The sequence below is a fragment of the Manis javanica genome, chromosome 9, assembly GCF_040802235.1.
Source record: "Manis javanica isolate MJ-LG chromosome 9, MJ_LKY, whole genome shotgun sequence".
NCBI lineage: Eukaryota > Metazoa > Chordata > Mammalia > Pholidota > Manidae > Manis > Manis javanica.
In genome coordinates this window covers 19,831,399-19,844,562 of record NC_133164.1, presented here as the reverse complement: position 1 = coordinate 19,844,562, position 13,164 = coordinate 19,831,399, and the positions used below count along the sequence as shown (strand labels likewise).

Below are 13,164 nucleotides of genomic sequence, written 5' to 3'. Positions count from 1 at the left end.
CAGCCACAGGTGCACTCAGCCTGCATCGGGCCACTTATGATGGTCAAGTTTTTGCTACACCTGGGATGGACTGCAGGTCTAATATTACAAACACTGAAAAATATGCCTTATGAATGTAAAGGTCTCCTTTTGGGGAGGGAGGTGTTTGGTTTCATGGAAAGAGCCGGGAATACTTACTGTAAAGATGACGCTAGTGGAGGTTAGCAGGTGACTCTTCAAGAAACTCGCTTTCTATCGATACTGCATTTACTTAGGGGTTTCCAGCTTTTTATACATACCAAATATATTCAAAATTCTCTATGAAAGTTGTTCACATTCTCTTGTATCGCCCAGACATACCTATAAAACGTAATTCTTAAAAAACAAAAAATTAGCGCCCTTGTTTGCAGCTAGGATGAGCCACTCCCTCTTTCAGGGTCCTTTACAGTAAGTACAGGAGACAGAAGCAGGGGCTGTGTTATTCTACAAGGCAGGTGGACAGCAAACCATCAGCACCAGGCTAGAATCATCTGCCCCTGACCACCACAAAAGCTGGCACTGTCGGGGTTATTCTCCTCCCTCTCTCAATCCGAGGACTGCACAGTCCCACGCTCGTGTTACGCACTTGATCCAAGACTCCTCTGTCTTCCACGAATGTGACATCCAAGGGGGCTCCGGGTGCGCCGCCTGAGCCCAGGACGCCTTCGCCCACGGCTGCCATCTATCGGCCACGGAGCGCCCGCTTCGCCCTGGGCCCATCATGTCTGCTGCAGCTTGGCTCGCACCAGCGGCGCGACAATAAACAAGTGCACTGGACGGGGCCCTGCGCCCGCGCGGGAGCAGATGCCTCAGAGACCTCTGCGAGGCTTACCGCGTTGCCACGTCCTCATCGCCCGGAAGGGAAGACGCTACTTTCTGTATTTTAGAGCCTCCGGGCTGCCTGGACACAACACAAGCGTAGAACAGCGCTGTTCCTGGCCCCCCAGGCTCCCCAAAAGGATGTCGGAGATAAACAGTTCCAAATAATGACGATTGGGCGCCGCATCTGGGGAGGGGATAGAGAAAAACCCCTGCAAACAGTGAAAGCGATGAGACCTCCAAGAGGATGCGGGAGTCGTACAAATACTAATTAGGGGCCGCGGCGGCGACGGACTCCGCGCGGGGACAGCGGCGGCGGGATCCCAGCGCGGTGGTCGCTGCTGCGCTGGGGGCGGAGGACGGCGCAGGAGCTGCAGCCGCCGCGGGAGCTGCCGAGGGGCCGCTGCCACCTTCGCTCGCCCCCTCACTACCATGTACAGTGTGCGCTGCAAGAAGAAGGCGGGCGATGCATGCACACCCCCGCGCCGCGCTCCCTCTGGCTCGTCCCCGGGCGTGCGCTACTGACCAGGGGGGAATGTGGTGAACACGGCGAGGAGGAGAGCCGAGGGGGGAGGGGAGGGCCGGCCGGCGCGAACCCAGGCCGGAGGGTGAGCGGAGCCGGAGGCAGCAGGAGGGGGCGGCGGCGGCTGCTGGCCGGAGAAAGTTGCCCCTATGCAGATGGCAACTGTAAGTACCCGCCTGGGGAGTGCGGCGAAGGGTGCCGGGGACCCCGCGGTCGCGCGGCGGCGCGGGTGGGAGCGAGTGAGCGTGAGCGTGAGCTGCCGCGAGCGCTCGGCGGGGCTGACCGTCACGCTGGCCGGCCGGCGGGGCCAGGCGGCCCTCTCCGCGTCCCCTCCCCGGGTTCCGCACCCCCCCCCAACCCGCTCCCTCCTCGCCCCGCCCGCAGCCGGCTCCGGCTCCCGGCCCCTGCCGCGAGGCGCCTCCACCGCAGGTCTTCCGCCGCCCCCTCCTCCTCCCTTCCCAGCCCGCCGCTCGCGATCGCCCCCTTCTCAGCCCCCAGCCCCGCTGCCCGCCCCGACTACCGCGGAGAGCGCCGGGGAGAGCCGTTTGGGGAGCCCCGGAACCCGCGGTCGCCACCGCGGCGGCGGCCCCGGGCTGGCGGCGTCCGGGCGCCTCTTCCCTCTTGCTGCTCGGAGCGCACTGCCTACAGCCTCCGTGCCCTGCCGGGGCTTCGGAACCCTAGTGCACGCCCCAAAGAGGCATTTCTTAACGGGTGGCTATTAGGAGTGGGCCGGGAGATGTGAGACGGGGTAAGTCGGCCGTTTACTTTGCAAAAGAGGCTCCAGTGTGTGTGTCTGTGTGTGTGGCGGCGGGGCGGCTTTCTTTCCCTCTCCTCCCTCCCCTCCTCCTCCCCTTTCCCTTCCTTCGCTTTGGGGCGGGGTGGGGGAGGGGGAAGCCTCGCGTCCTGGAACTCCGGGTGCTTCTGCCTGGGCCGCTGTGGGAGCAGCTGCGCCGGGAGCCGCGGGTCTGGCCTGGGTGCTGGGCTCCAGCCCGCGCGCGGCCCCACGCTGTTTAATGCTGAGATGTGCGGGGCGATGATGCAGGGTCTGAATTCTTTGGTGAAAAACAAATATAGTTCCCCCTCCTTTGCCCTCCAAAAAAAAAATTTTTTTTTTAATAATCTAAGAATATGCAGCGTACCCGCAAATTTACAGCGGAGGTGCGTCTCCCCGTCAGAATGTCAGCCTTCCCCGGCTCATTCAACTTTATTTTCTCAAATTTCCGGGCTCCTTTGATGACAAGGAGGAAGGGAACGGGAGTGGGATGAGAGGATGCTCTTCGACCCTGGCTAACAAGAACTGAATTAAAGTTGTAAACGCTCGAGTTCAATATTGCCTGGACACAATTTGCAATGGGGTGGGAGGTGGGTGGGGGCGGGGAAGCACAGGGAGGGAGGGGGAGGGGACCCAACCCCTGCTGAATGGGTGTGCAGATTTCATCCAGCAGAGAACCGAAATTTCAAGGTAAATGCTTTGCTTTCTTAGGGGGTGTTTGTGCAGCTTCTAAGCCGGGAAGTGTTTGCCTTTGCGTTGGGAGGTCGGGGTACTTGCGAGATTTATACACTGTGAATCCGGTTCGTCTCGACACGTCTGAGTGGCCACACATGAATGATTCACAGGCACACTTGCACATGTGCGTGCGAATGCAGGGGCTCTTAGTAACGCGGGCTGGAGTCGGCTCCGGGACCAAGACCGAGGTCTCCAGGCTTGAACCCGTGACTCAGACACGTATTGGCTTTAGTTTGGGTTGCGATTCGACATCAGACTTCGGTGGTGGTGAGGTAAAGGCAAGGTTGACGAGAGAAAACGCACTGGTTCCCCGAGCCCAGCATTTCTACCAAATGCTGCCCCCCACCCCCCGCCCAACTAACGCAACAAGCACCCATACACCCGCTTCGTTTGTGTCCTTTCCTTTATGAGTGCTGCTGTCGATCCAAAGTAGGAAGTCGAAGGAAGCCTTTCAGGGGACAAAAAGAAAGCTAGAAAGACAAGGGGGAGGGGATCATAGTGATTCCTTGCGGAGATGACATTAGGATATTAAAGCACTAACGTATGTCACTTGGTTGTTCTCTCCCGTGTACCTCCGTATTTTGCCTCTTAATGAGCCCAAGTGCTTTTTCCCTCCAGGGGAAAGAAAAAAAAAGGTTGAGTAAAGCATTGTCAATTAAATGTAATAAGCATCTCCAAAGATGGGGATGCTGAAGAGGTAGTAGTTTATTCCAAATCCTGCTTGATCAGTAGGGTTAGTTTTGAAAACCGGGGCAAAGACATGGAGCCCGAGGTAAGGGGGCTTTGGCGCTGGTCCTTGGTTCACTTTTAGTTGATCCCGGTGAGCGGTAAGAACGTCCTCTTTAAACTCCAGATGTCGGGAGGTGCTCCGGGATTGCGGATGCCTTCGCAGAGTTCTTTGTAATCCATCGTGCAGAACTATTTCTGTGGTTTAAAGGTGCGGTTTGGTAGCGTCGCTGACATGAGCAATGAGGAGAAGTGAACGCAGGGCGCTCTCAGGGAAGCGCTGCTAAGTGGCACCGTACAGGCAATTAGGACGCTGATGTGCTTAATAGCGTGGTAGGGAAGTCCACCATCAAAGAGAACGCGCTTTTTTCTCCATACTCAAAGCTCCCGAAGACAACTGGTGATTTAAGAGCCTCTTTAGGTCCTTTTGATGCATCCTTTTTGCCTCTGAAAAGTATTGTTTAGGTTCCCACCCTGGCATTTGGAGCGATGGCTTAAAATAGCCGAAGTATTGTGGCTCCTTGCTCTTCTGTGAAAACGGGAGACCTTCAGGATGACTGTTAACTGAAGAGGTTCTGAAAGAAAGGCAGAGGGGCTGGGTATAGCTGAGGTAGGGAACCTTGTAAAATGGTGCTTCTTTTCTCTTAAATTAGAACCATGAAACTGAACTGACAGCCATTTTATGTATATTTATGGATTGGTTTTGAATGGTGGGTGGGGGGGCGGAGCAGGGAAGAACACTGAAGAGAGACTTTGCCTAACCTTCCCATATCAGGTAAAGAGCAGAATGTTCCTGTTGCGCTCATTAAGCAATGAAATCAACCTTTAAATCAAAATGAATGTCAGATTTTAATAAAGTCTGGAGAATCTCGATGTTCCTCTGGGGGAGGGGGGCTGCCATTCATATCCCCTCCTTCTGGATTTCAGAGAAATAGCATTAGGGAAGAGAGAGACTTTCTGACTTATCCCTTAAAATCTTGTCACATTCTGTTGTTTCCTTTCTTCCTCTCTCCCTTGCAGGAGGTAAAATGCACACTTGCTGCCCCCCAGTAACTTTGGAACAGGACCTTCACAGAAAAATGTATAGCTGGATGCTGCAGACCCTAGCGTTTGCTCTAACATCTCTCGTCCTTTCGTGTGCAGAAACCATCGATTATTATGGGGAAATCTGTGACAATGCATGTCCTTGTGAGGAAAAGGATGGCATTTTAAGTGTGAGCTGTGAAAACCGGGGGATTATCAGCCTCTCTGAAATTAGCCCTCCCCGTTTCCCCATCTACCACCTCTTGTTGTCCGGAAACCTTCTGAACCGCCTCTATCCCAATGAGTTTGTCAATTACACTGGGGCTTCAATTTTGCATCTGGGTAGCAACGTCATCCAAGACATTGAGACCGGGGCATTCCATGGGCTGCGGGGTTTAAGGAGATTGCATCTGAACAATAACAAACTGGAACTTCTGCGCGATGATACTTTCCTTGGTTTGGAGAGCCTGGAGTACCTACAGGTCGATTACAATTACATCAGTGTCATTGAACCGAATGCTTTCGGGAAACTGCATTCACTGCAGGTGCTCATCCTCAATGACAATCTCTTGTCCAGTTTACCCACCAACCTTTTCCGTTTTGTGCCCTTAACGCACTTAGACCTGCGGGGGAACCGGCTGAAACTTCTGCCCTATGTGGGGCTGTTGCAGCACATGGATAAAGTTGTGGAGTTACAGCTGGAGGAAAACCCGTGGAATTGCTCTTGTGAGCTAATCTCTCTCAAGGATTGGTTGGACAGTATATCCTACTCGGCCTTGGTGGGGGATGTGGTTTGTGAGACCCCCTTCCGCTTACATGGCCGGGACTTGGACGAGGTGTCCAAGCAGGAACTTTGCCCACGGAAACTTATTTCGGACTATGAGATGAGACCTCAGACGCCTTTGAGCACCACGGGGTACTTACATACCACCCCAGCCTCGGTGAATTCTGTGGCCACTTCCTCCTCTGCTGTTTACAAACCCCCCTTGAAGCCCCCTAAGGGGACTCGCCAGCCCAACAAGCCCAGGGTGCGCCCCACCTCACGGCAGCCCTCCAAGGACTTGGGCTACAGCAACTATGGCCCCAGCATCGCCTACCAGACCAAATCTCCGGTGCCTTTGGAGTGTCCCACCGCGTGCACTTGCAACCTGCAAATCTCCGATCTGGGCCTCAACGTCAACTGCCAGGAGCGCAAGATCGAGAGCCTCGCAGAGCTGCAGCCCAAGCCCTACAACCCGAAGAAAATGTATCTGACGGAGAACTACATCGCAGTCGTGCGCAGGAGCGACTTCCTGGAGGCTACTGGGCTGGACCTCCTGCACCTGGGCAACAACCGCATCTCGATGATACAGGACCGCGCCTTCGGAGATCTCACCAACCTAAGGCGCCTCTACCTAAACGGCAACCGGATCGAGAAGCTGAGCCCGGAGCTGTTCTACGGCTTGCAGAGCCTGCAGTACCTCTTCCTCCAGTACAATCTCATACGCGAGATTCAGTCCGGGACTTTTGAGCCCGTCCCGAACCTCCAGCTGCTATTCCTAAACAACAACCTCCTGCAGGCCATGCCCTCAGGCATCTTCTCAGGCCTGACCCTCCTCAGGCTGAACCTGAGAAGTAACCATTTCACCTCCTTGCCGGTGAGTGGAGTTCTGGACCAGCTCAAGTCACTCATCCAAATCGACCTGCACGACAACCCTTGGGATTGTACCTGCGACGTGGTGGGCATGAAGCTGTGGGTCGAGCAGCTCAAAGTGGGTGTGTTGGTGGACGAGGTCATCTGCAAGGCGCCCAAGAGGTTCGCCGAGACCGATATGCGCTCCATTAAGTCGGAGCTGCTGTGCCCAGACTACTCGGACGTTGTGGTTTCCACGCCCACGCCTTCCTCGCTCCAGGTCCCTGCGAGGACCAGCGGGGTAACCCCCGCCGTCCGCCTGAACAGCACGGGGGCCCCTGCGGGCTTGGGCGCGGGTGGAGGGGCGTCGTCGGTGCCCTTGTCGGTGTTGATCCTCAGCCTGCTGCTGGTTTTTATCATGTCGGTCTTCGTGGCCGCCGGGCTCTTCGTGCTGGTTATGAAGCGCAGGAAGAAAAGCCAGAGCGACCACACCAGCACTAACAATTCCGACGTGAGCTCCTTCAACATGCAGTACAGCGTATACAGCGGCGGCGGTGCGGGCGGCCACCCGCACGCGCACGTGCACCACCGCGGACCCGCGCTGCCCAAGGTGAAGACGCCTGCGGGCCACGTGTACGAGTACATCCCCCACCCACTGGGCCACATGTGCAAAAACCCCATCTACCGCTCTCGCGAGGGCAACTCCGTGGAGGATTACAAAGACCTGCAAGAACTCAAGGTCACCTACAGCGGAACCCATCACCTGCAGCAGCAGCCGCCGCCGCCGCCGCCACCACCGCCGCAGCCTCAGCAGCAGCCCCCGTCGCAGCTGCAGCTGCAGCCGGGGGAGGAGGAGAGGCGGGAAAGCCTCCACTTGCGGAGCCCCGCCTACAGCGTCAGCACCATCGAGCCCCGGGAGGACCTGCTGTCGCCGGTGCAGGACGCCGACCGCTTTTACAGGGGCATTTTAGAACCAGACAAACATTGCTCCACCACCCCCGCAGGCAACAGCCTCCCGGAATATCCCAAATTCCCATGCAGCCCCGCTGCTTACACTTTCTCCCCCAACTATGACCTGAGACGTCCCCGTCAGTACTTGCACCCGGGGGCAGGGGACAGCAGGCTGCGGGAACCGGTGCTCTACAGCCCCCCCAGTGCTGTCTTTGTAGAGCCCAACCGGAACGAGTATCTGGAGTTAAAAGCAAAACTAAACGTTGAGCCGGACTACCTCGAAGTGCTGGAAAAACAGACCACATTTAGCCAGTTCTAGAAGCAAAGGAACTCCCCTGGAGCTTTTGCATTTAAAACAAACAAGCAAGTAGACACACACGGTGAACACATTTGATTTGTTGTGTTGTTTCAACGTTTAGGGCGAAGTGCCTTGGCACGAGATTCTCAGCTTCGGCAGAAGATACTGAAAGGGTGTGCAATTCCTTTAATTTTACACGTTGGGAAACATTTGTGTAAACTGGGCACATCACTTTCTCTTCTTGCGTGTGGGGGAGGAGAGAGAAGGGCTTTGTGGAGGGCAATTTGCTGCGCGGGTGACTTGTCAAAAGTTGGTCAATTTTTGTAGTGGATGGAAGTTCTCATTATGGTGGATAATGGCAGCGCATAGATTCTACTCTTCGTCTTATGGCCCCGCCCCCAGCCCCGCCTCCCTTCTCCCCCTTTAAGCCATGGGTGGTTCTAAATGGCTTTCGTGGAGAGATTAGCACACCCCGACTGTAACAGAAAGTTTGTTCTCTCTCCCTCCTTCTCCCTCCACCCACCTCGCTTTCTCTTTCTCTGCCTCTCTGGCTCCCTGCTTTCCTTCCTCCTCTCTCATTCCTTTCCATTTTTTTTTAAAGGATGTGTTTGTATGCATCTGGACATTTGAATTAAAAAACGAAAACGTGTTGTGATCTTGAAAAGGATCACCATATATGTGGACAAATCATTAAAATTACAGAGCTATATGATCCATAATTGATTAGTCAAAATAACTTATTGATGAAATATACAAATATTTTATTGTAGCACCTATTTTTATATGCACATTTAGCATTTCTCTCTCCTTCGCTATTTAGCCTATGATTTTCACAGAGGTGTCACACTGTTTTAGGGGCTGCATTTCCCAAACTGAAGTGATATCAGGAAGGCATTTTAAAATCACTAAAAACATGGAGAACTTAATGGCAAGATCTTAAAGCCAATGCAACCCACCCAATTGGATCTGTAATTTGAACAACAAAAATGCTGACGGTGTTCCAATGCATAAAAGAAAATAATTTAGGGCAATTAACTGGGCCATTCGAGTGAGAATCGTGTGCAAGTTTCTGGTTTTATTAGAGAAGATTTTAAAGTATTTTTATTAGTCAACCAAAATGATGTATTGATTTGACTACTATTGTAGCCGATTTTTGATTGTTTAACCAAACCCAGTTGCATTTGTACAGATCCACGTGTACTGGCACCTCAGAAGACCAAATGACGGACTGTACAAATCTCTATATAATGTCTTTATCCCTCTGGGCAGCAAGCAATGATGATAACCACAAACAGGATCTCTGTAAGATGGGGCTACTGTTGTTACAGTCTCATATGTATCCCAGCACATGTAATTTTTTAAATAGTTTCTGAATAAACACTTGATAACTATGTCAAATTCGAGGGATTGAAGTAATGTTTACTTAACATGCAAAAGTATTAGCTTTGTGTGATTGAATGGATCTCCATTATTAACAATTTGGGACATAGTGGCTAACTTATTCCTAATAGAAGACATTTACACTTTTTTTTGGTTCAGGGAATTATGTTTTTCTAAACGTGTCATTTAATGTGTTCATTAATGAAATTTCAATCATATATTTCATTTTCTTACTGAAGTAGTCATTTAATAGATGGAGCATGGTAAGTAATGTATCACATATTCGTTTTTCTCCCAGAATTGTGTATTTTGTCCAATTAATATTATTTATTCAATCTACAATTTTCCATAGTTTCCATATTTTAACTTGTGTAAAACAACATTCAACAATGTTTGATGGGTGTTTTATCTCAAGTTAATCTATATCCTAAGGGTTCAAAATGTTGGTGGGTATAAGCTGGTCACCTCTGAGTAAGTTTTGCCAGGGAATTTAGATGAGTATTTAAGGATGGGAAATGTTTGAATTAATCTGAGACTTAGAGAGCCATGTGCTTCATTGCTATTGATGGATCTTACCATTATCTCACCTGAAATGTGTACAATATCAAGGGCTGTTCATGAACTTTATGTTTAAGGAACACTTTCCATGGCATTCTGCCACATAGAGGCAGCATTCACCCATGAGTAAATTGACAGTAACTGCTTGAATTCAGATTGAACAGGTGGTAAGAGTTTCCCTGAGGAGTTAAAAAAAAATTAGTAATGCTACATCAGCCAAGTGAAGTAAACTATCCCCATTCTGTGCAATATTTTCTCTTCCAAGTTTTTTTTTCAAAAGAGAAAGAAACAAGCTAAATAATGTCATGATAGTATCATGAAAAAATATATCTCTTACTCTTCATCTACCTCCTCCACATTAGATCCAGGATAGAAAAGAAAAATAAATGCTGGCATATGACTTCATAATTGGGGTTGTTGTTAATTTTTCTTCACAATAGGAGTTATTCTTTTAAAATGTCAAATCACTTTCTCAATATTATTATATGTAGATATGGCAGTGTTGTATAAATTATAAAATATGAATACAAACTGGAATCCTTGTAACTAAGTTTTATTTATTAATTGCTGCATAAATAAGAGACAAGAATTACACTAAATTAAAGATGCAGTTCTTGACAATATAAGTAACTTCCAAAGAAAGTTTGTTGATGTACTTTTCAAAGATTTACAAACGAGTATTATTTTGAACCAGCACTACTGCATATAATCTTGTCACATACACTGTCTTTAGGTGGATCATTTATACCTCTATTCTTTCTAAGGTGTCCAACTTTATTTGAATCTCAAAGATGATACATGATTTATGTAAAGAGGTGACTCTAATTTTTTAATTATATTTTTCCCAACTGTATTAAGGGGATAAAAGCAAACTCATCTTTGTTCTAATAAACCTGAAAAAATTTTAACATGAAGAATCATGAAACTGTATAGAATTAAAAATGAATTATTTTTCTCCTTATACATGGCTTTCTGCCAATACATTAACATATACAATAGAACATAAGTTGTGTGGTTTTGAATATTTAATTTTTGGTTTTTCAGGTTGTTCACTGAATAAATAGTTAAATTGGGTATATCAGTATCATATGATTGGACTAAGGAACCCTGCAAATTCTCTCCACAGAATTTCGGAGAACAATAATATGTAATGTTTCAGGCATCAATTAAAATTTGGATGCAAACTAAGCTTACTCTTTGTGCTTGTTCTATTTGATATGTTGCATGATCTCATGCAAGTACATTTCCAGGTAGATATTACAAAATATTGTTTTTATCTATATATGATTATAGTGTAAATGCATTATCTCAGAGAAAGTAAATATATTTAGTGTAAATGTAGACAATTTATGCTAATATTCAAAATCATTTACAGCTAAACTATTGATTGACATTATGAGTTAATCAACTTTAGCATAAATATACTGGGAACACATCTTTTGTCTGGGCAAGATTTTACACATATGAATTGGAAAATTTTGGTAAATAACCTGCATATCAAAGTCTCCTCCTCACCACTGTTCCCTCAACCTCAGTAGGAAAATCAAACTAGTGTGTAAGGAAAGCAACTACACATAATGTGGAAAAATAGTTTAATAATTTAATTTAGGATACCAATTTCTTACCCTATATTATCAATTCTATTCTTGTTTCCACGTTATGTTCTTAACAAAGTATTCAAATTAAATATGTATCATTTGCTCTCCCTACTCTATTCTTTCTGACTTTCTTAATTTTTCTTTGTATCTCTCCCCTCCCTTCCTCCTCTTTTCTCGTTTCTCTTCACTCTTTTTCATTAGGGTAAAGGAAGGAGTGAGAATAGTTCAGTCCTTGCTTGAAATGCCAAAACTGTCTACTTAATTTCAAGAGCTCAGAAGATTGTTCCCAAAGTCGCACATTCAAATTAATGAAAATAAAGCAGACCACAAAGATGTTTCTAATTCATTCAGAAATATGCTCTTGTTGCACTTTGCAGTTGGCTTCATATTAACATTTTGCAAGGGTGTCAAAATATTTGGTATAATTAAAGTTTCAAGGCTCAGTTTTCCACCGAAAGAGGAACTAAAAACAACAAAAAAACGGATATAGATAGATGCTAGAAGACGGGAATATTTAATTAATTGATCATCAAAGGGAATAAAATGTTGTAAAAGTGGTAAACTACTATGAAATTAACTATAATTTATGAATAATGATCCTCAAACCTCTTGAAATGCTCTGCTTTTTTACAAATATATGACAACAAAATTAAAATAGTTGGATGGAATTAGTCACGTGGATCAAAATAATTACCTAACATCTGTATCCAAAAGAAATTTGTATCAATATTGCGTTTGACACTGGTGCATTTTATCATTAATTTTATTTCAATTGAATTTAGTGCCTCTCTGTAACTATCCATATGTATTTCCACCTGTTTATGTAGCATGTATATGGCATACAAAAATATGTATTATCAAAGAGAGAGCATTGCATACTCAATTTTATATGGAGTTCTTTATATTTCAGTGTTTAAAAATATATCAATGTTTTCATTTTTATATGCTGCTTTAGGTATATTAGTCTAGGGGAGGAAAATAATTTTATGCAATATAGTGTTTGAGTGTGTCAATAATATAATACTTTTTGCTTTGTTCATAGCAAACCATTTGGCTTATAAGACACAGGTCAAATACTGCTCATGATGGTTTACCAGTATTATAAAATAAATAGTTTTTTGTTCATTTTTTAAAAGAACATTTAACCTTGATCAAATTTAAGAATGATTTAGATTATGTCTTACTAAAAACAGCTTTTGAAGATCAAAACAAAGTATTTCATGGAGCATTGATTTAATGCAGATACGAAATGATTTGACTTACTCATTTTCTATTTACTGTCAAAATAAAAATGTAATGATATATTGTTTCATAGTAAGTATATCAGATACATTTTTTTTAGATATTAGGAGTCATTTTCTAGAAGAAAAGTTATATTTATAATGATATGTTTAATGAAGTCTTCCAAATAGTTTTTTTCTTAATTAGTTACCTACGTCAGTGAACATGACATGTTTCAAAATTACATGTGTTTCTAAAAGTGGAAATTATGAAACAATGTTTTCAAAGATAAAATTTTAAAGTTTTAACATATGCAGAAATGAGTTGTAGCTTTATTGACTTGAAAGTTCATTAATATCTTGGTCTACTTTCAGCAAACATTTGCAGATCATATTGAAATATTTTGAACATATCACCATTAAATTCAATTTAGATTTATTTGTGATACTTCAATATTGAATCATATATATGCACGTAGCAAAATTTGGTTACTTTTCAGTGTTCTAGATCATGCATTTTAGATTTCTTACTAGTTTATTTCTACCATCAGTAATAATTTCTAGTGTTTTCAACTAACATAATTTTTGGAGCCTTATTGTATGGTTCATTAAAACCAAAATTTAATATTGGTTATTGAAACCAAAATTGCTATATATTTTCAATTTGTAATTAAATGTGTGCCTATGTAAAAGATGAAGAGTGACAGTAACCAATGGCAACTGATTAGCAAAATTCTTTGCTGCATATTACAATACAGGGTCATGAAAACTAAACATTTTAATATTATATATAAAAATCATATGTAAAAATGAATTCTTGATCAGTAAATACCTTTCCCTGTAATATATTTACATAAATTATCCACACAAAAATCATTCTTCTACCATTACAGCAATAGAATATTTTTGCTATATTTAAATGCAAAGTCAG

General features: G+C 45.7%; 1 protein-coding gene across 2 annotated transcripts; it reads left to right on the top strand.

The window, feature by feature from the left end:
* The first annotated feature begins 1,372 nt into the window (after positions 1 to 1,372).
* SLITRK5 (SLIT and NTRK like family member 5) lies at positions 1,373 to 12,188 on the top strand. 2 transcript variants are annotated; one of them, XM_017646385.3, is made up of 2 exons: positions 1,373 to 1,524; positions 4,614 to 12,188. In XM_017646385.3, exon 2 carries the CDS (start codon positions 4,622 to 4,624, stop codon positions 7,496 to 7,498), a length of 2,877 nt encoding a protein of 958 aa, XP_017501874.2. In that variant the 5' UTR covers positions 1,373 to 1,524; positions 4,614 to 4,621; the 3' UTR covers positions 7,499 to 12,188. The 2 variants fall into 2 exon arrangements, with proteins under 2 accessions (XP_017501874.2, XP_017501875.2); XM_017646386.3 differs by lacking the exon at positions 1,373 to 1,524 and adding an exon at positions 1,778 to 2,108.
* Positions 12,189 to 13,164: the final 976 nt, after the last annotated feature.